The sequence below is a fragment of the Paramisgurnus dabryanus genome, chromosome 23 (genome assembly GCF_030506205.2).
Source record: "Paramisgurnus dabryanus chromosome 23, PD_genome_1.1, whole genome shotgun sequence".
NCBI lineage: Eukaryota > Metazoa > Chordata > Actinopteri > Cypriniformes > Cobitidae > Paramisgurnus > Paramisgurnus dabryanus.
In genome coordinates this window covers 23,677,333-23,699,123 of record NC_133359.1, presented here as the reverse complement: position 1 = coordinate 23,699,123, position 21,791 = coordinate 23,677,333, and the positions used below count along the sequence as shown (strand labels likewise).

At 37.8% G+C, this 21,791-nt stretch overlaps 2 protein-coding genes across 3 annotated transcripts in view; both read right to left on the bottom strand.

Moving 5' to 3' along the window:
* The window catches only part of glg1a (golgi glycoprotein 1a), a 37,293-nt gene extending 32,985 nt beyond the window's left edge, over positions 1-4,308 (bottom strand). For both annotated transcript variants that reach the window (XM_065291307.2, XM_065291309.2), the window contains exon 1: positions 3,966-4,308. In XM_065291307.2, the coding sequence (XP_065147379.1) occupies positions 3,966-4,271 (306 nt within the window). In that variant the 5' untranslated portion in view covers positions 4,272-4,308. The remainder of the gene's footprint in view (positions 1-3,965) is intronic.
* A 1,499-nt stretch (positions 4,309-5,807) lies between these two features.
* rfwd3 (ring finger and WD repeat domain 3) lies at positions 5,808-13,390 on the bottom strand. The gene is made up of 13 exons (XM_065291316.2): positions 13,218-13,390; positions 12,544-12,741; positions 12,329-12,447; positions 12,003-12,124; positions 10,545-10,754; positions 10,335-10,426; positions 10,141-10,255; positions 9,683-9,899; positions 9,455-9,605; positions 9,197-9,373; positions 8,893-9,107; positions 8,522-8,739; positions 5,808-6,366 (listed from the first exon to the last, which is right to left on the bottom strand). The coding sequence occupies exons 2-13, from the start codon at positions 12,726-12,728 to the stop codon at positions 6,223-6,225; spliced, it is 1,965 nt and encodes a 654-aa protein (XP_065147388.1). The 5' UTR covers positions 12,729-12,741; positions 13,218-13,390; the 3' UTR covers positions 5,808-6,222.
* Between the last annotated feature and the right edge of the window lie 8,401 nt (positions 13,391-21,791).

Genomic DNA, 21,791 nt, shown 5'->3' with positions numbered 1-21,791 from the left:
TTCACATACATACAGAAACTTTATGTATGTGACAAAGCAAGCAGATTTTCAATACATCAGAGAAGTACTTAAAGGGATAGTTCACCCAAAAATGTTAATTCTTTCATCATTTAGTCAATCGCATCTTATTACAAAATGCATAAATGTCTTTGCTCTTCTGAACAAGAAGATATTTGTAATAAAGAAAAAACACCCCTAAATTCCATAGTAGGAAAAATACTATAAAAAGAATGTTGCTCAAAAATGCTTTGATTACAAACATTTCTCAAAATATCTTTGTGTTCAGCAGAACAAAGAAATACGTCCTTATATCAAAAGAACCGCAGTATCAAAGTGCCGCCCAAACGCTCGCGCGCCCAATTCAACCACGCCACTTAAACGTCTCATTTGACTGGCTTGCAAAAATAAGGCGTGCGAAAAATAAGGTGTGTGAAATAACACAGAAATCGAAAAAAGTTAATTTTATTTATTATATTTTTTATCGTTAAGAGAACCCATCGATCACAAATGTCAATCATAATGACACCCCCCGTTTCTATCGCATCAAATTGCTAGCTAAAATGAAACTTATCACAAAAATGAACAATATATATCAGTGTGATAAGAACTACCTTAAATGACCAAAACCATTTTTTGGAAAATTTTATTGGAAGTGTAACTTATTATTTTATTTTGACCCGAATCCCGTTCGTTTGCATGGAGAGGGCGGGGTTTATGACTTGTACTACATCCAACCACCACGGGGCAATCAAAGAGCCAGCAGCTTCAATTTTCAGGATGTATGAGGCACACCTGAATTGGTTCATCTGGACTATGTGACGTCACTGTGTGTTGTCGGCGTCATTTTTGTCCCCGTCACAGCTGCGCGCTCTGCTTTATTTTATGGTCACAGCAGCCACAACTACCGGATAAAGATCAATAAAACACTCCCAGGAGGTTCACAACAAGATTACAATTTGTCCGGGATATGTTGCGATGTTGGCTGTAGCAACAGTCGTCAGAGGAACCCTGAACTACAATTTTATTCTATTCCAAAGAAGTTAAATTGGCAGAATGAAGGATTGCCTTCAACAGAAGTGACCAAGGATAACTTAAATTCTTGCCTAATATTAAAAGAATAGTAAATAGTTATTATTATTATTATTTATTATTGAAAGTAATTCAATAATCAAGTAAACAGTAAGTTATAATAATTTAAGAACAGAGAAACAAATTTAATTTATTATTACATAAATTAATATAACATTAAGTAGCAGATTGTTTTTTGATTAACATATACATTATGATATTGCTTTACCAGATCCTTGCATATGAGACAACAGGTGCGCCAATCAGGTTTTACAAGGACTTTTCACGTGTGTCGTCATGAAAATAATGCATTATAACTTACCAATAAACTTTGTACTTATGTGTAAGATGTGATTCACTGTTAACTGTGGGGTGCAGGGCTGTTAATGATAACAAAATACAGCGTGCTATAACAGGGATTGATCATTCGCATTAGTAAATTAAAGTAGTGATGCACCGATGTATCGGCTGCCGATATTTATCGGCCGATTTTTTATGAATTTGAAACCATTGGCATATCGGCAATAGCACGAGACAGGCCGATACCGATTGTTTATTAATTAAATGCATAAAGAAATCCATTATATGTAAAAATTAGTTAATGTTGTTAATAAAATAAATGCTGAATATCAAAAACCACCTTTGAAGGTTGTCATGCTGTCTTATTATATTTGTTTTAGCTTAATTTGTGCCTCTCTTATTATGTTGGACAGTTGAATGTTAATTAGATCCAATCCATGTTCAGTAAAAATAATTTGATGCAGAAATAAACTAGCTAATAGACCAACTGTATAGTATTGTATACAAGTGTTTAATATCGGTACCGGCATCGGCCAGAAGTTGTCCGTTTAAATCGGTATCGGCCCAAAAAAATCCTATCGGTGCATCCCTAAATTAAAGCCAAAAATATTTACCAAGTTGTCTACTTTATTTATAATGACAGAGATATTACATTTAATTTATTTTGAGACATTTTTAATTTCTGGAAATTTACATACAGAATATGACAAACAATGCAGAAAACATTCTCGACATTTTGTTGATTTTGCGCTCTTCCACGATTCCGAACAACTGTAGGCACTGACTGGCAGCCGACATCTAACTCCAGATTGTAAAATCAGTAATTTGTCTCTGGTAAACCCTCAATTACACTAATACATGTGATTTACTGCATTAGATATGCTGCGTTCACTGCCAAGACGGTCACAAATATGGCGGAAGTGGTGTCTTTGATACCCATAAATACAACATACCACAGATGAAAACATCACTTGATTGGCTCGACGAGGCACGAGGATAAGCTAATCTTGCATTTAGCAACAACGCTAGTAGTGACAATTCTCCCTGACCAATCAGTGATCTACAGTGTTTAAACGTTACTTTTTAGTATCAGTGCAGCTCGCTTGGAACATCAACTAAGGAGGTACTAAAAAAAGGATCAGGTACGAAGTACTGTACACAGTGGAAACCCCCCACAAGTGAACTGTACCGGCCTGTACAATCAAATGGAAAAGCGCAATAATAGAGGAGCTTGAACTAAATCAAAATCTCCACACAAATATCCTCCAAGGGTGATAAACAGCCACTTACCCAAAATCACTATTAGCATGAAACCGGCTTTACCTTACGGGTGTTAAACTATTTAATGTACAAACACAATACTAAGCTTATAATCAATGGATGTAGGGAATAGATTACAAAGGAAATGTTTGGACTGTAATTGGTAACTATAGACAAATCATCTCGTATTACACATCAAACACCCCAGGCGAGCAAATTACTATAGACATCACATTGTGCCCATTCTGTAATCATGCAATGGATTAAAAAATCTGTGCCGTTTTAATCAAACAATGGGCTAACTTAGATAAGCAAATAATAATTTGTGAATAAAGGAATAGTTCACAAAAAAATTCTCTCATAATTTAATAACAGTTTACGATAATGAAATAGCAACAAAACAGATGTCGTCATATACTGGAATTTATTGATTATTTTGTTTTTTTACTAAACAAAACCATAACTGTTGTCTCTTGCAAACATAACTTTTCACTTCAGAAGACAACCAACTGGGTTCATCTGAATTACTTTAATGATGGATGAATGCAATTTGTGCAGCTTAACCCTTAACCATATAGAAAGATAACACAATGACATTTAAATATAAAATTATTTTTACACAAATAACTGTAAAAAGAAAGTCACATACACCTATAGCACGAGGGTGAGTAATTTATGAGATTTTCTAGGAAAAAAAACAGATTTTTGATTATCAGGCCTCAAGACGGCTGTCAACTAATCTGAAAGTATACGATTTTTTTGGATTGGAGAAATATGAGTCATTAAAATGAATTAAAGTTTTGCTAAGTGTTGGTTATTTGGCCATTTTGAAACGAACACAAGTCGAAAAGTGCCCGTGACGTCACGAAGAACCGAAGCGTGAGTGTGATGTCACAGGACAGCCAGTGAGCTCAGCTGACTCAGAGCATGTCCGTCTCGCCCCAAAATGCTGTCTATGTAGGCGACTCGATAGTGTTTGAGACACGGCCATAAAAAATTGGGTTTTCCGTACACACTATACTTTTATAATCGCGAGTATCTGATTAAAACCCTCGCTATGGCTGTATGTGGGCTGCTGGCTGCGCCTCGAGGCCTTTCTTGTTATATATTTGGAAACCAGACGTCGCTTGAGCTCGTCTCACATCATTTATACATGTGTCAGTACCTATATTATCTATAGCATGAAATCACACGAATGCACGAGCACACAGCAAATCCAGTTGTTACTGCAGACAAAACAAACTCATGACCATTCTCTTCTGCTCCATAACTGGCGTCAATAATAAAGCACACAAAGAGACTTCAAACAAAATGAAGACAAGGTTGTATTTTCTTACATCTTTACGGTCCTGCAGGCACTCCAGCACAGCGAGGTTGTTGTTCCAGGAGTGTTTGGGGCAGATCCGGCTCACGTCCTCCCGACAGGCCGCGTCCTCAGCGAGCTTCCAGCCACTGCCGCGCCGGACCACGGAGGCCCCATCAGCCGCCGCTGCCTTCCCCACTTCCGCTTGGTTTTTGCCTCGCTCGACATTATCCACATTTTCATTTTCTGCGTTTAGTGATTTGGCTCCATGAGCGCAACAGATCCAGCCGGAGATGAATATCAACAGCAGGACTCGCTGCACACGTCTACACGCCGCCATCTTCGCTTGGCGAAATTGCGAATCCTACTACGGCGTAGGCGTGGCTTCTGACTATGCATTAGCGCCGCTTACGTAGTTTACGAAGGCGTTGGAACACGAGATCTTATTAATATTCAGTAGCCAAATCCTCCTCCATAGTATGATTCGTCACTTAGCACTTGTGCTGGGTTTTACGGTAGCACGATGCCGTAGTGATCGGGCTCAAACATGGGCCACGTAGACGAACACAAGAAATCATATAGATCACTAGATCAAATATGTATGAATAAAATAAACAAAGCAATAAGCATAAAAGAGAGAAGCTCTGTAAGTGGGCGGGGTTTGACAGCCCGGACGTCGTCCTTTATTGGTCACGAGAAACGGGTCCACATAATTATTTATATTAGTTTATGTGTCAAATTTAAAGAGGACATATTATGAAAATCTGACTTTTTCCATGTTTAAGTGCTAAAATTGGGTCCCCAGTCCTTGTATCAGCCGAGAAAATGTGAAAAAGATCAACCCAGTAACTTTGTTTTTTATAAACCATTCTCTGCAAGCATGTGAAAAAAATAGGTAAACTGGCTTCCCTTGTAATGTCAGAAGGGGATCTTATTATAATAATAACATCCCCTTAATCTGCACTATCCAACCATGGCACTTCCATTTAGTGCAGAGATCAACTCATTTGCATTTTAAAGGACACACCCAAAAAACAACATATTTTGCTCACACCTACAAACTGGCAATTTTAACATGTTATAATAAATTATCTATATGATATTTTGAGCTAGAAATTCACGTACGTACTCCGGGGACACCAAAGATTTATTTCTATCTTAAAAATATCTTGTAAAATGTCCCATATAATTAAATTGTGAGGTGTAAATCCTCTATATCGTTGCTGACGTAGCACATACTGGGATCGTCACGTGGTACCAGTTACTTTTCTTACCACAGGTATTTTTCAAGATGAACCACAACTTACTTTTAAATGGATTTGAAAAATAATTTACAGAGGTTTATTGGCTGTATGTCTATACGGCATGCACCAAATTGTAATGTTAACATATTTAATTAATTATGGTTTAAGTAGTTCAAATGATAAAAAAAAGTTTAAATGGGTATAACTTAGTGTAAATTGCGCTCCCTAGAGGAAGAGACAGCAATTTACACTTTGCACAATGTCTTAAAATATAACTTAAGTTAGAGCCTCATGAGCTTTTCAAAGATACGTTTTTCATAGATTTATGTCACAAATTGTGTAATAAATTAGTGAAATTCTATCCAAACCAATCATTTATTCCCTAACAGTGAAATAACCAAGCCTACAAGATTCATGTCTATTTAAGCACATTCACCAAAATGCTGCCAAACACTGCAAATACAAACATATTGTATAAACATTTATTTAAAAATGGTGCAGTCAGCCTTAAAAAAGTGAATAAGCTTAAACACCAATACTGGTTTAAATGTCTGATATTTTTGTTCTTCTGGATATGGACACAACTTGGACATACCTGTGCTGTCTAAAGTAATATATATATATATATATATATGTGTGTGTGTGTGTGTGTGTGTGTATGTGTATATGTGTATGTATATGTATATATGCAGATGTGCTGCTTAAAGTTCCTTTACAAACAACAAATCAATTCAGAAAATATTTATAAGTAACACTACACTTATGTTTCTTCAGAACATAAAAGTTATTTATTGTTTCAAAAAAAGGTAAAAACAATAAATAAAAACATACACATATATACACAATAAAAACACTGATTTCAAACAATCAAGATAGAAGTGACTGGAAATCTAACATAACATAAAATAAACTCTTGATTCTGCACTTTATTTGAAGGCCGGGAAAGAAACACGGTATATAAAGAACATAATATGAAATGTGGATAGTGTTGATTGCAAATGAAGAAGCTGTTATAATGTATGAATACTGTAGATCAGCACCCGTATATCACTCCCACTTATAAACCTTTAGCATCTTCTCAGTTAGAGATCCCAGGTAGCTGCTCTGGTTCACCTCAAAGGGACAGATATCTAGTACGGGAATATCTGCAGGAAGTTTTTGGAGTAAGGCCCCAGTCCCAGCATCCCAAACCTGCAGACAGAACAGAGAAATCAGTGTGAACACAAGTGCCAGTTATCCTTTTCTGACGTATATAAGGGTCAATGACGTGACATTAATCTTTTTGTGTCCGTATGGTTAAATTAAATATAAAAGAGAGTTAAAAAGTTAAAATAAATTTTCAGATGACTTGCATATATTCTCTTAAGTCAAAAATTTCTGGGTTCATTTCATTTTGAAAGAATATTCGGGGGATAATTGCAAAAATGTCAATGTGGTGTAACCGGTCTGTGTCAATTGGTGTAACTAGTATTTTTTTAAATAAAAATATAATCAATAAAAAATGTGGAATAAAATATAATATCTAGTTTAGTGTAATATGATTTTTTTACATACATTTTTACATCATTTGTCAAAGATTATTTAGAAAACAGAGCTGTTTTCAACATGTCTAGACTCTAAACAAATATTACAAACACGCATTAAAACGTACATTTAGAAATAACAAAAAATTATATGTAAAAATATTTTTTTTTGATGATGATTACGCTTACATGCCATCAAGGTGGATAAATTATTAAATATTTCTCATTCTTTGGTGCAATTGGCGGTTACACCATTTGACATTTTCACCATTTGGCATTTTCAGGTCTATTCAGTCTTAAAGGAATAGTCCATTTTCTTAAAAGAAAAATCCAGATAATTTACTCGCCACCATGTCATCCAAAATGTTGATGTCTTTCTTTGTTCAGTCGAGAAGAAATTATGTTTTTTGAGGAAAACATTGCAGGATTTTTCTCATTTTAATGGACTTTAATAATTTTCAACGGAGTTTCAAAGGACTATAAATGATCCCAAACGGTCTTATCTAGTGAAACGATTGTCATTTTTGACAAAAAATATGCACTTTTAAAACACAACTTTTCGTCTAGATCCGGTCGTGATGCGCCAGCGTGACCCCACGCAATACGTCATGACGTCAAGAGGTCACAGAGGACGAATGCGAAACTCCGCCCCAGTGTTTACAAGTGTGTTAAAAGAGGACCTTTCCTACGTTGTTGTATGTCAACTGATACTAATTAATGTCTTTGTGTCAGTTTATTGTTTACAATGGTCCGCAAATGTGCGTTTTATATATGTAACACGTGACCTCCCTACATCACTATGCATTTACGTTAGGTCACACTGGACCGGACCTAGACGAAAAGTTGTGGTTTAAAAGAGCATATTTTTAATTTTTTTGTCAAAAATGACAATTGTTTCCCTAGATAAGACCCTTATGCCTCGTTTGGGATCGTTTATAGTCCTTTGAAAAAACGTTGTAAAAAACTGTTAAGTGATGAGTCAAGTATTAAATGTTGGGCTCTATTAAAGTCCATTAAAATGAGAAAAATCCTGCAATGTTTTCCTCAAAAAACATAATTTCTTCTCGACTGAACAAAGAAAGACATCAACAATTTGGATGACATTGTGGTGAGTAAATTATCTGGATTTTTCTTTTAAGAAAATGGACTATTCCTTTAACTTTTATAAAAAATGATTCAAATGTAATTTTTAATTGCATAAAATCAACAAATACACTATGTGCATTGAAATATACCTGATGCATTTTTTTTAATGATTTTTTAATTTTTTTCATCTTGCCAAACCGTTTTTGTCACCGATTCATAAACTAGTATTTTGGCTTAGTTTGTTTGGCTAACTCTTTCCCGGTCAGCGTTTTAAAAAAAAGTTGCCTGTCAGCACTAGCATTTTTATGATTCTCAAAAAAGTGTTGCTTTCCAGAAATATTTATTCTATAAATATATAAACATACTTTACATCAAATTAAATAACTCTGCTTAAAAAAAAAAAAACTCAATACAAAATTTTCTTCAAAGGCTGAGATAATTGCATTTTTGAAAAACAACTTTTGTTAGAGACAGATTCAGAACAATGATCAAAACATACACGGAGTTTTTACGGTTTTTGGATCAGTGGATGCTTTGGGTAAGAGCTCCACCTAGTGGATAATAGCAAAAATATGGATTGCCATAAAAACCTGTCATAGGCAGGGAAGCGTTTCTCTTAATTGACAAAATAACTCGTCAATGGGGGGAAGAGTTAAACCCCACCAGAACATGAGCAATATTCTGATATGTTAATGCAGTCATTGTCCACAAAAGCTCCCGAGTAAAACATTGCTCACCATGGTTGAGTTTGTGCTCTCATCTCCAGCACATACTAATGTAGAAGCCTCTCCAGCTGGACTCTTAAAGACAGCGTTCTTGGTGAGTAACTTGCACGAGGAGCCAGCAGTGAAGGTCTGGACCGGCGAACAAGAGCACACTGGAGGCTGGCCGTTGTCTGAATGAGGGCTTCGATTGAGTTCCATCAGAACACAACGCAGAGCTGGGTTTAAACGACCTGAAAAACATACAACCAGCAAAAAAATTTATCTATAACATCTGCATGACCTACAAGCTCAGATTTAACAAATGATCAATTTTAAAAATATCTAGATATTTAACTATAATAACTATACATCGTATCCAATTCTGATATAGATGAGAGCATTACCAGGCCTGTATGTGATGAGACAGTGTCTGCTGTCCGGCTCCACCTGTATATCTGTGCAGTTACCGGACTCCAGAGGCAGAATGTGAGGTGTGTACGCGGTTCCTTCGCTGTGCTCCCAAAAGCAGCCACCATCCAGCGTACCAGCTATGAGACCGCCACAGGGGAACGAACTGGAGGCAGCGCGAGGTATATAGGACAGAGACACCACCGGACACCTGTGATGAAAGAGTAGAGTAGCAATACAATTCAAAGACTCACAAGCTAATGGTTTTATTTCTGGAAAATAAAAGAAATTTTAACCTACTTGGAGCCCAATGGTACTAATTCCTGCACAAAAGTGCTTGTGTCTCGTGTATCGTACACTAGCACCGATCCGTTGCAGAGACCGGCATAGATGTAGTTATTGTTATCATGGCACCAGCAGCAGCTCCACACAGGTCTGCCTGTGTTGTAGGTCTGGACCACTGTGTTTGCCATTAAGCTGTCGAGATATTATACATCAGTTAAGACATAAACGCACCATTATTCCACAAAAGGAACGGTCAACTAGTCAGTTGGTTACCTAGTAAGTTTAACAGTGTTGTCCAGGGCTGCGGACAGCAGTAAGCTGTCATGCTGTTGGCTGAAGGCGAGACCTCTGATCTGTTTGGAGTGAATGGGGACGTACTGACTGGGTTTGAGATTGGCGGTGCTGATCTTCTTCACCCCAAAGCCTTGAGAGCAACAAACGATCATGCTAACGTAATGCAAACACTTTACAACGGAAAGGAAATCAGAAACAAATTCTCACCTGGTAAAAACGTTGCTTGTGGGGAGGGCTGGGATGCCAGGAGGCATCCGAGGCGCTCGCAGTGGGCCAACACCCGACAGCCCCCCGCTTGAGAAACAAGCACCGCTGTAGAAAAGACGTAGCGTCCCCCACTGGATGAGTCCTGCCGCTGGGATAAAGACAACGCAGCACCCTGAGAAGAACTGAAGGCCACCTGAGCCTTTAATCTTCGCAACTCCTACAGAGAAGAAAGAGAGTTTATATGTTTTTTTATTTACAAAAATGCTTCTCCGTTATTTTAAGCTAAATATTTCGGGTGTCAAACATTCGGTTCATCCCTAATTAAAGCAATATTTATATAATAACTATTTTTATAAGATATTTGCACTTTTATTAAAAAGCTAATTGACTAAACCACTAGCACCAAGATTAAATAATTTTTAAAACAGAGATGGGCTTCCCCTGAAAAAGACACCCACCTCAACCTCTTTCTGTAGTCTTGTGTTTTCATCCTTTATTGTCTGTAACTGCAGACGACATTGAGCAGTCTCCACCTCTTTCATCCTGCGTAACCGCTGTTCATCCTCTAAAGATCTAAACAAATATAGTGTCAGAAACAATCCTCAGCTCTTATCAAGATACAGCACCAGGTCATATCGTGTAAAGTTCCTACTTCTTTAGTTGCACTTCTTCCGTGTTGTCAATGGCTTGGAGTTTTCGTGCATAAAGAAAGATGATGTGATCACGTTTGGCCTTTTTATTACACTAAAGAGAAAAAAAAACTGTAAAATGTAAAAACTGAAAAAAATAATATGTTTCTATAATACCAAACTACACTTATAATTTAAGCATAACATCATCTCACTGAAACCACAACACCCACCTGTGGGCATTTATTTCCACCATAGAGCCAGCGATTAATGCATTCATAGCCAAAAAGGTGACCGCAGCGAAGGGCAGCCAAGCGGTGCTTGCCAGCCATTGTCCAGGGTTCAAAACAGATGGAGCAGGTTTCACCGTCTTCATCGTCTCCACCGCCCTGTGCAGCGGGATTTACCGCAGGTGTAGTCTGCTGGATGGACTCTGAGACCGGCTACAAGACATAAACATGAACAAGTCAGGACAAAAACAAGTGTTCACACACATTTGGCTTTTATGATGTGACACAAAATCAAACCTTCTGACATACAGTTTCAGTACTCCTCAATGAGAAGAACCTTTGTGTTACTAGCCGAGTTTCCATTACCCTTCAAATTGCGAAAATTAAAATAGTGAATTGAAAATGCGCCCAATGGAAACATTTCGCATAAACTCCCATATAGGAGGTCTATCAGGCAATTGGAAACAGAGATAAAGGGGCATGATATTAAGCATTGTCGTGTGATTGTCATTCACTTGTCAGAGAAAAAAAAAAGATACTTGACAATAATAATTTTTTTTTTTTACAATATAGTAGTTGTTAAATGGATAACATTGCAGTTTTTGAGTCAGGGATAAAATTATTGTCGGATCAGCAAAAAAAACACACTGGGATAGGGAAAACAAAATAAAAACAATAAGAATAAAATGAATAATAATAACACGGTTTTCATTCTATAAATGAAATATAATTAATCTTCTTAAAGCTACAGAAGTGATTTTCCTTTTGTCTTCTGTTGTTTGATTAACATAATGACACAAACATATGCAGATTTAGAAGGGTACTGTCCCTTTAAGACCGGACAAGCACAGATCCACAGAAACGCACATCTGATTTCTTTCTGAACTGTTTTTGTTCAAAACATAATAATGCACTGTTTTTACTTGCCAAAACTGTGGTATTTCAAGATCATTTTGTGTGTATATCTAGAGCTGTGATGGTTGTGATGATCACCGCACAACCGCGGTGGTGGAGTGCGTCCTGCGGTTGTGTGCACGTCACAAATTATGAAAAATATAAACTACAACCTCGCCCAGTGAGATGTCTTCAGGTTCATGTTAACGGATTGAGAAACGGACGTTCTTTCTCTCTTGGTCACTCAAAGTTGCGCAAATAAGTAACAATCTGTGCTACCAGTACACAAATAAATGTAGAGCAAGTAGCTAATCAGTGTCTGTTCGTTTATTCAAACCAAGTTGTCCTGTAATAGACGAATGTCGCAACGAGCACCTCAATGGTCTTTGGCCATTGTCCCTTGAAACTTATAAGGTCAACTTGAAAGTGTTATGCAAATCTTTAATGGAAGCACAGCTACTGTAAGGACTTTTTGGATAAAGTCAAAAAAAAAAACATTTTCTGCCAAATCATATATGAATTGTAAATCATTATTATTATAATAATATTTGGCAATGTATGAATCACCTCAGTGTCTGGTTTTGGATGAACTGGCTGTGCTTCTGTCTGTGTTTGCGGCTGTGCTTCTGTCTGTGTTTGGGGCTGTGCTACAGCATCCGTCCCTTCAGACGCTGTAGAAATACTGGGCTCTGCATTTAACACATGCATTCATATTAAGTCTCATTTAACATCCAACGTAAATAGGATCATTTACATTAACTTACCAAAGTCTTTAAGGTACAGTCTTAAATATAAACAACTAATGATTTATCTTGACTGTGCATGATCAGTATTCATTTTTGTATTTTTGTTGAAATGCTAGTAACAATACTAGATTTGTATGTCTAACTCACCTGACGTTGTTGTGGTGGATGTTTGGCTGGAGCGCAGCACAGGAGCTGCACGTGACATCTCTTGCACTGTGTGGATGAGTGACAGAAGTCTTTCGGTGTAACTGTGTCCTACAAATTGACTTTGAGCAAAGACAAGAGTGGTGTTAAATTTGGCATTGAGAACTTGTATTTAAAGAAGTGCTGTGTCTTGATTGTGCACATATACATTTCCTTACTCATCTATAAGTTGTCTTTGGGCATTGCCAACGGCTGAACGTCTGGCTCGATCAGAGAGATCTATAATCTGTATGGATGAATCCTCCTCATCCGTGCTGCTGTCAGAATCAGACACTACAATCAGATTCTCCTCATTTGGACGCGCTATTACCTCCACTTGTGGATCCACCTCCATATCCTCCATCTTTAAATAAAACCTATAGGAGACAAAAATAAGGAAAAAACAACCTGAAACTCACAGGTATGCATGCGGAATTTATACCGCAAGTCAGGGCCATCGCTGCAAAACAGAGGGGGAAGTGAGCTTGAGCAAAGTGATTTATGGCCTAAAATCAATCCACATACCTCGTCTGCTAACAAACAGCATGCACTGTCCAACTCACATAGTTTAACTACTTACATGTAGCAAACATTATCCGGTTTAACGAAGTGTGTACGGTTCAGTTTACGTAATTGCCTACAAGTTATCTGTGCTGTCCAGTTAAATTTAGAGATTGCTAATAAAATAACGAGTCATTTAAGTAATGCAAACACACCAAAACCCAGCAGCTTTTAAATCAAAACCGATGTTCCCCGCATCTTTAATGTAACTTAAATCGAAAACATGCAAGTAAACACGCTAACGTTGCTAACCACAACACAACAGTAAAGCTTAAATACTTAAATATCTTACCCAGACTAAGATCGTCTTTTATGGCAGAATTAATTTTTTCGTTCATCAACGCACCAGTTTTAAAAACCGACCATAGTCTGATCAAATACTTCAAAAGTAGATCGACAAGCCCGTTATAAATATGCGCTAAACGACACTGCGCGCTACGAACACAGCCGCCAACATAAAGCTCCGCCCACTGGTTCTTCTTCTTTTGAGATTAATGGCGGTTGGCAAAACAGATTTTGGTGCATTTGCGCTTCCTACTGGGATGGAATGTGAATACCAGGGAGGAGGAAAGGCATACTTTCATTTAAAAAAAAAAGTTTTTTTTTATTTTGTTTATCAGACGTGTATATCTATTAAATACTTAAATATTATTGTGTAAACCCTTGATTTCTTCTGTGCACTGAACGACTTGGATAATACTGCCAGACAAATCGTATTTAGGATATTTCCTACCCTAATGTTACTAATGATTTAGTAACAAAATATTTAAAGTGTTTAGTAACAGTAAAAGAGCGCCATTCCAGACATTATTTCCGGGTTGAGGTGGGAAATATTTAAATCTGAGTTTTTTATTAACATTATGCCATTAACATTTGACATTTGAAAACATAGTAGTAGACAATGAATAAGAACAAACATTCAATTACGAGGGATTTAGAAAAAAAATACATACATAGACATAAATAATACGTATTTTATTACTCAAGTATGGGGGATAGGAAAGTTAATTTATCTCAATTTAAAAGTGATTCAAAACCCATTCAAATCTGGTATGTTTTAACTGCTTTTTTGTTTTGCTTTAATTTACATAGGGTTTCAGTTAAACTTTTTAATTCGGAGCAAAATGTTAAATCCGAGTTGTCTGGAAACTCAACCTCAGCTTGTTTATCTACATATGGCTGCGCAGACGAATCGGTATATTACATCACAGTACCGCGAGAGCGATTCAAAAGCTATGCTTTCGCGGTACTTTTATGTCACAAGAGCAAAACGGTCTACACAGCGCCGCTCGAAGTCGAATACATACTTTACTTTCATTGATATATGACTGCAATTGCATGAGCAATCTCTCTCTCTCTCTCTCTCTCTCTCTCTCTCTCTCTCTCTCTCTCTGTGTGTGTGTGTGTGTGTGTGTGTGTGTGTGCGGAGGTGTTGACAGGATGTCTGCTTGTAACCTCTTTTGTTTCTTTATCAAAAATGTATCTCATATAACACATGCATTAAGGTCATTCTTGCTCTGGATGGTAGACAACCCGTCATCTCCCCAGGTAGAAGAGAGATCACATACACTTCCTTGTTAAATGAAATGTTTGATTCTTTCTTTTGATCTGCAGATGCAGCTTTTAGAGCAGTGGTTCTCTACCTTTTTACTTCAAGGCTTTAAGGCCCCCTTTTAAATCTGTTGAGGCCCCCCTGTGGGCCCTGGCTTCCTGGCTGAGAAACAGAGGTGTGATCAAAAATTACCTCAAGAACATGTCGGGACATGTATGCTTTCATCAGAACCTAGGTGGTGTCAAGATTGGAGACTCTAGGCTAAAGTATACTTGCTTTTTTGCATATGCATGGATCCGCGTACAGTGCATGGGAGGAAATTTTAGTCAACAGAAGAGTGCAGTCATACTGCAAATGCACCGTCAATTTTTTCAAACCTACAGGAGAATGTAGTATGCAGCCCAGAGCTGTCTCTTTATTATCAACAAATACAATAAACATGACAAATGTGACAAACAATTAAAAAGTAAACTTCATGTAGTGCAGACCTTAGGGACCCTTGACACAAGTCCACGATGGCGCACATGAGTTTGGGACAGACATGGTAATTAATAGCATATTTGCATGCTATCTAAATAATATATATTTAAGTTTTTATCAGTAATACTTTACATAGTTATTGTTATTATTACCTATTTTATATGACCATGTTATTATCTGACCTTTATTTTATTAGTACATAGCTGTTTATCTTCTCATTTATCTGACATATTGTAGTGTTGTTTTATGGTTACATGACATACAGATTAAAATATAAATGTAATATATAAATTAATAATAAATATGTAAAATATGTATTGTTAATTAGTGTTTTATTTAGAGTATTATTTAAAAATGATTTATTTTCATTTATGATTTAAATGTAATGGATTATTTTTTTCCATCAATTCACAAAGCCCCTGCAATTCCTTTGAGAACCACCAGTTCCACACCCAAGTTTGGGAAACCCGGAGATAAAGCCTTGTATGTTTAACCGGTACTCCTCTACTAACCACCAGAGGGTGACTTCTGTTTCTTGAATTCACTCATATAAATGCACTTGAGTTCATCATTACATAAACCGATCATGAGCCCCATTTACCTCCATAGTATAGGAAAAAAAAATACTATGGAAGTGAATGGTTCTCGTGAACGGTTCATGAACATTCCTTAAAATATTATATAAAGAAATTTATACAGTTTTGTATCAACATGAGAGTGAGTAATGATGACAGAATTTTCATTTTTGGATGAACAGTGTCAAAACATTTATGAGACACTAAACAGCATCCACTCTTTGCAGAATGGCATCAGAGATATCTGTCTTGTCTGCCATAGAAAAACAATTAAAAGACACCTCACTAGAATTTGCAACCGAGCTCAGTTCTTAGAAAGGGTACCTGACATATATACAAAGTGTGCCGTATGGTCCTTTTTTTTATGATATTTTGTTATGTTCAATAGACTTGCGTTGGTACACTATGTCTTATTCTTCATTGAGACCTTGCCACAATGGTGTGGATAAAATAGAAACCATTAGATGTGACCTGCAGTCATGACTAACAAGGTGATGCTGAGTCAAAATGCTTAACATGAAAGAGCTGAATGAGAACATCTGCGTACCACTGTGAACCTTTAATAAACGTACATGAAAAACTAAATCTCTAATCAACACAGGCAGATAAAAAGCATCTCCACAGCATGATGCTGAACACCCATAACTGTGGTTATGCTAGATATATCAGTTTTGTGTGTTTCATCTAAAGGATTATTAGGAACACATGTTCAATTTCTCATTAATGCAATTATCTAATCAACCAATCACATGGCAGTTGCTTCAATGCATTTAAGGTTGGTCCTGGTCAAGACAATCTCCTGAACTCCAAACTGAATGTCAGAATTGGAAAGAAAGGTGATTTAAAGTGCCCGTATTATGAAAAACTCACTTTTTCTGGGTTTTGGGGTGTTATTTTGTGTCTCTGATGCTCCCACACGCATACAAACTTGGAAAAAAATCCATCCATGCTGTTTTGAGTGAGATACAGGTTTCTGAATGTCCTCTGCCTTGAGTCTCAGATTGCGCGAGTTAAAACTCAGCTCCGTTGTGACGTAACAAAAAGTTTCGTCACATTCAGTTTGAATTTTCCCGCCCACCACCCCACTCGCAGGTCTCCACCCACCAGGTAGCTAGAGAGCATAGAGCAGTCACTTGAATGAGACCCTCTGTGCTGTTATCATGTCTCACGGAAATAACAGCGCTATTTGGATATTATGGATTATACTTCCACCTACTTTTAAAAACAAAGTTTTAACGCGTGGTTATTGGAACCCGGAGTATCTTATATACAGTGTGTTACGACGCAAACAGTCCTCAGATTGTAGGCGATAAGACCTTCATGCGAAATCTGATGTAAACAACAGACTATGTATCTATATTTCACGGATTATAAGCATTTGTGGACAAATGGTCATTGGATGTATTTTATTGGACTTTCATGGATCATTCACACATCTGAAACAGACTGGATTCGATTCGCGATCGCGTTGTTTCATCGTTAAAGGTAAGAAGTCACGTTATATTTTGCATGTTGTCATCTTCTGTCACAAAATACTACATTTATGATGCTAGAGCTAAAAGCTTTTTGCCAAACTAACCGAGACCGTAACTGTTACGCCCCGGCTTTTCTGACGAGGTGAGCCTCTAATAACTTTATGGTCCGCATAGATATATACACGGTCCGGATCTCCCGCTAGCTTCTAGCAATTAGCATGCGGTCCACAAGCAGTATACATCCCCCGCCGGGTCTTAATATCTGTAATTTGCGAAAATAATGCGTTTGAAAATGTTTATAACGGGAATATGTTAGTATTGTCCAGGGAAAACGAGTGTATTGTTCAGACTGCTACATCACAATTTACGCTGGAATCTTTGTGTGTCATGATGAGTTTGACACACCGAGACCGGGCCTTACAGCCCCGGCTTTTCTGACGATGCTAACCCCCGAGCCTTATAACTTTACGGTCCGGACCTCCCGCTAGCTTCTAGCAATTAGCACGCGGTCCACAAGCAGTATACATCCCCCGCCGGGTCTTAATTTATGTAATTTGCGAAAATAATGTGTTTGAAAATGTTTTATAATGGGAATATGTTCGCATTGTTCAGGGAAAACGAGTTTGTTGTTGTGACTGCTAACGTAACATCACAATTTACTCAGGAATCATTGTGTGTCATGAGTTTCTTCTCCTGTAGTGTACTTATTAGTGATACTTTTCTGCATGAATTGTCTGTTGGCAACATAAACCGTTAATAATAATAATAATATATAAAATAATAACACAGTATGGTCTGTACTGCTCACGAGACCACTGAGCATGCGCACGATCACATGACGTTAGTAGTGGGGCGTGATCAAAGGAGCAGTAGCTCATAAATATGTAAGACTAGCTCAAAACGGCACAATCTGAACTGCCCTGAAACAGAGGCTACTAGAGATGGGTAACAATCCTTTCCTACAAGCTATTTCGAGCAAACAACTTTTGAAACATGCTTGATGGAACTCATACTCCTATATAACTTGTGGAAAAGCAGTCATAAGATGGGCACTTTAAGCAATTTTGAGCGTGGCATGGTTGTTGGGGCCAGACGGGCCGGTCTGAGTATTTCACATTCTGCTCAGTTACTGGGATTTTCATACACAACCATTTCTAGGGTTTACAAAGAATGATGTGAAAAGGGAAAAACATCCAGTATGTGGCAGTCCTGTGGGCAAAATGCCTTGTTGATGCTAGAGGTCAGAGGCGAATGGGCCGACTGATTCAAGCTGATAGAAGAGCAACTTTGACTGAAATAAGCACTCGTTACAACCGAGGTATGCAGCAAAGCATTTGTGAAGCCACAACACGCACAACCTTGAGGCGGATGGGCTACAACAGCAGAAGACCCCACCGGGTACCACTCATCTCCACTACAGGAAAAAGAGGCTACAATTTGCACAAGCTCACAACAATTGGACAGTTGAAGACTGGAAAAATGTTGCCTGGTCTGATGAGTCTCGATTTCTGTTGAGACATTCAGATGGTAGAGTCAGAATTTGGCTCAAGCCACTGTGCAGGCTGGTGGTGGTGGTGTAATGGTGTGGGGGATGTTTTCTTGGCACACTTTAGGCCCCTTAGTGTCAATTGTGCATCGTTTAAATGCCACGGCCTATCTGAGCATTGTTTCTCACCATTTCCATCCCTTTATGCCCTTGAATCATTTCAAATTGGTTTCTTGAACATGACAATGAGTTCACTGTACTAAAATGGCCCCCACAATCACCAGATCTCAACCCAATAGAGCATCTTTGGGATGTGGTGGAACGGGAGCTTCGTGCCCTGGATGTGCATCCCACAAATCTCCATCAACTGCAAGATGCTATCCTATCAATATGGGCCAACATTTCTAAAGAATGCTTTCAGCACCTTATTGAATCAATAATTCAATTTTCTGATGAAAGATTTTTCTGATGAAAGATTACAAATACAAACATGTATATTAAAAATGATTATTAAATACTCCCAATAAGAGAACAGGCATCAATTGCTAACTAGAAAAATACTAACCAATCATTTTTCTTTATAATAGCAACAAGCTTGATTATTTTTTATGTTTATGCACACTTGTCACTGCGTGAGTAACTCACAGACATATAACAGAAGTAATACGGTGTTGCTAAGAGACATGGCAAATGTCATCTGGTCGTCTCCTCATCATCCTGCTTCCCGTTATCAGCCTCCTTCTGCTCGACTGCACTAAATGAACACCTGGATTGACTATGAATGATTCATTCTCTGTGGTTGCCAGGTGCCCATGAAGAAGTTATAATCATTGTAGCTGGCATTTAATTATTGCTAGTTTAGATAGCTAACATTGACAATTACAAAAATACTATTGCACACATGTGACCCTGTCTGTGAAATCAAAGTCTCTTAATCTAATGATGGGATTAGGAAATTCAAAGTTTGATTTTATATAGATTTCAGTTATGCATCAATGCATTTGTGTTTCTGTATTGGTATTGGATTAGTATATGATGTGCTCAGCAGTGTGATCACTGATCGGCAGTCAGAATAATGACATTCATGCATTTCAATAGTCTCTTTGTATCTGTTACTTATCAGTAAAAATACTGTTGTATATTTCTCAGTCAAAAAAAAGTGCTGTGGCCTCTCTCCACTGTTCAATTCATTCAGAAAGATTTTTCACTGCTTGCTGACTCAATGCAGCTCACAGAAACACTTAACCCTGAACCCGTAGCAACAGTAACTAAGAGGAAATAAAACCTTCAGGTGGAACCAAAGATGTTGGATAAAACAAGATTGAGCTTTCCTATTACTATGAATAGGGGACAATGCTTAATATGGCCGCTCTAGCAACTCAAGTCCCACATTTTAGTTAAAAGAACCAATCACTGCGGCTCTGGTCGCTGTTCGCTCCGGCAAGGTGCTGAAACTGAAGACTGACGATTCAATGTGTGTGGGGGGCTGCTCTGTGAGATGCTTTTGCCAACCTGTGTGCATGCGCAGTAGCTGTTTTAGCGCAACAAGTTATATGTGTGGTTTAATTGTTGGTCAGATGCACACAGAGGCGGTCGTAACATAGAGGCATAGGTAGGCGGCTGCTTGGGGCCCATAGATATATACACTAGATGTCACCTTGGGGTTCTAAGCATACGTCAAAACCGCTGCCATCTTAGAACAGGGGTCTTGCCATAGGAAGTAGCTAGGTAAAGCTAGGACTTTTTTGCTGCGTATGGATGTGAGGCCTACAGTACTAGCACTATGCATTATAGTAAGAAAAAGTAGATTTTCATAATATCAAAACCTTTTTTTCTGTACTCAATGCTAAATACATGTCTGACTGTTGAAACGAACCAAAAAAAAATCAAGAAAATCGCATTCATGACGATTTATGGTGATTTTATTTTTGTTACAACATTGCCTACAATGATGCTGATGCGGAGTTCTCATGTTTCAAGATGGCGGCTCTGTTTGACGCATTCGGTCCAATGAACTGCCGTAGCCAAGGCGACATCTAGGCTGCGTCCGAAAACTCTAAATTGCTGCAATTTGGTGGCAGCTTTCCAAGGCAGGAAGGCATCAAGGCATGTTCGAATTCAATGTTAGGTTTACTTCCTGTCTCCTGAGATACCTATGCATGGGCGTACAATAAGAATGTGATTAGTCGAGCCTGGTCGAGCAAAAAAAAAAATGTCGGCCAAGGAAGCGACTGGAGCACAAATTTAGTGTAAATAAAGGTAGATTTTCACTTTTTACACCTTTTAATTGCATTTCTAGCGAGAAATTAGTATTGTAGTTTTCAAATATGTGATTAGTTATCTCAAAGGCGCTCTCTGTTTATATTTCAAACACGCTGCCTTTAAAGTGTGTCCGAAAGCTTTTCTCTGAGCTGCCTTCATGCCTCCGAAGTCATTTCCTCATGAGGCAGCGAGACAACGAGTCACTGCCTTGAGTTTTCCGACGCAGCCCTAGTGTCTATGCTTGGGGCCCCCTACCAGCGTCATAGTAGGGTGCTCCCAACCAACCTAAAAAATAAATAAATAAGTAAACCTTTATCATTATTAACACTTCAAATGCATGGCCAATTGTATTAATATTCTTAAGAAATACGCTGAAACTTTGAATGTCCAGTTCATGTTTATCTGTCACTACACACACATACACCCCCTTCTTTCACAATGCAATGAACAAGTCCATAACGGTGCACACTGCGCGTCACGAAAGATAAAAACAGAGTGACAGGAGGACTGGGAAAGTACACGAATGGAGATGAATCAAGACAAATATAAACGCAAAAACGAAACGATCTTACGATCTCTTTGGTGAGTCAACCGGCTAATTCTGCTAGAAATAGCCCTAGCCCTACACTGATAAAAATTATTTTGTGGTGAAGTAAATAACGTTACTACAGAATAACAAATTTAACCCTTATTTTATGTTGGGGATGTTTTCGCCCACTATGGGGTGCTGTTGAATCTTAATTTGGCAACAATTTTCTGTGTGTTTCAGCAAATGGAATGATTTTTGGTGAAAAAAATCTGATTTTGACACATATTTGGGAAAATGCTTTTAATTTTTTTCTTAACTCAACAATACACTGTGGGCAAATTCACAAACCTTTCGTTATGTTTGGTTCAAACTTTTTTGCATAAATCTGTTAATCAACCTCAGTTCTGATTAAAACTTCTAAATGTTTAAGAAAATAATCCAGGATTTTAACTCTTTAATTTCCAAAGATTTTTCCAAAAACTCACTCAAAACTGATTTGGGGAAAAA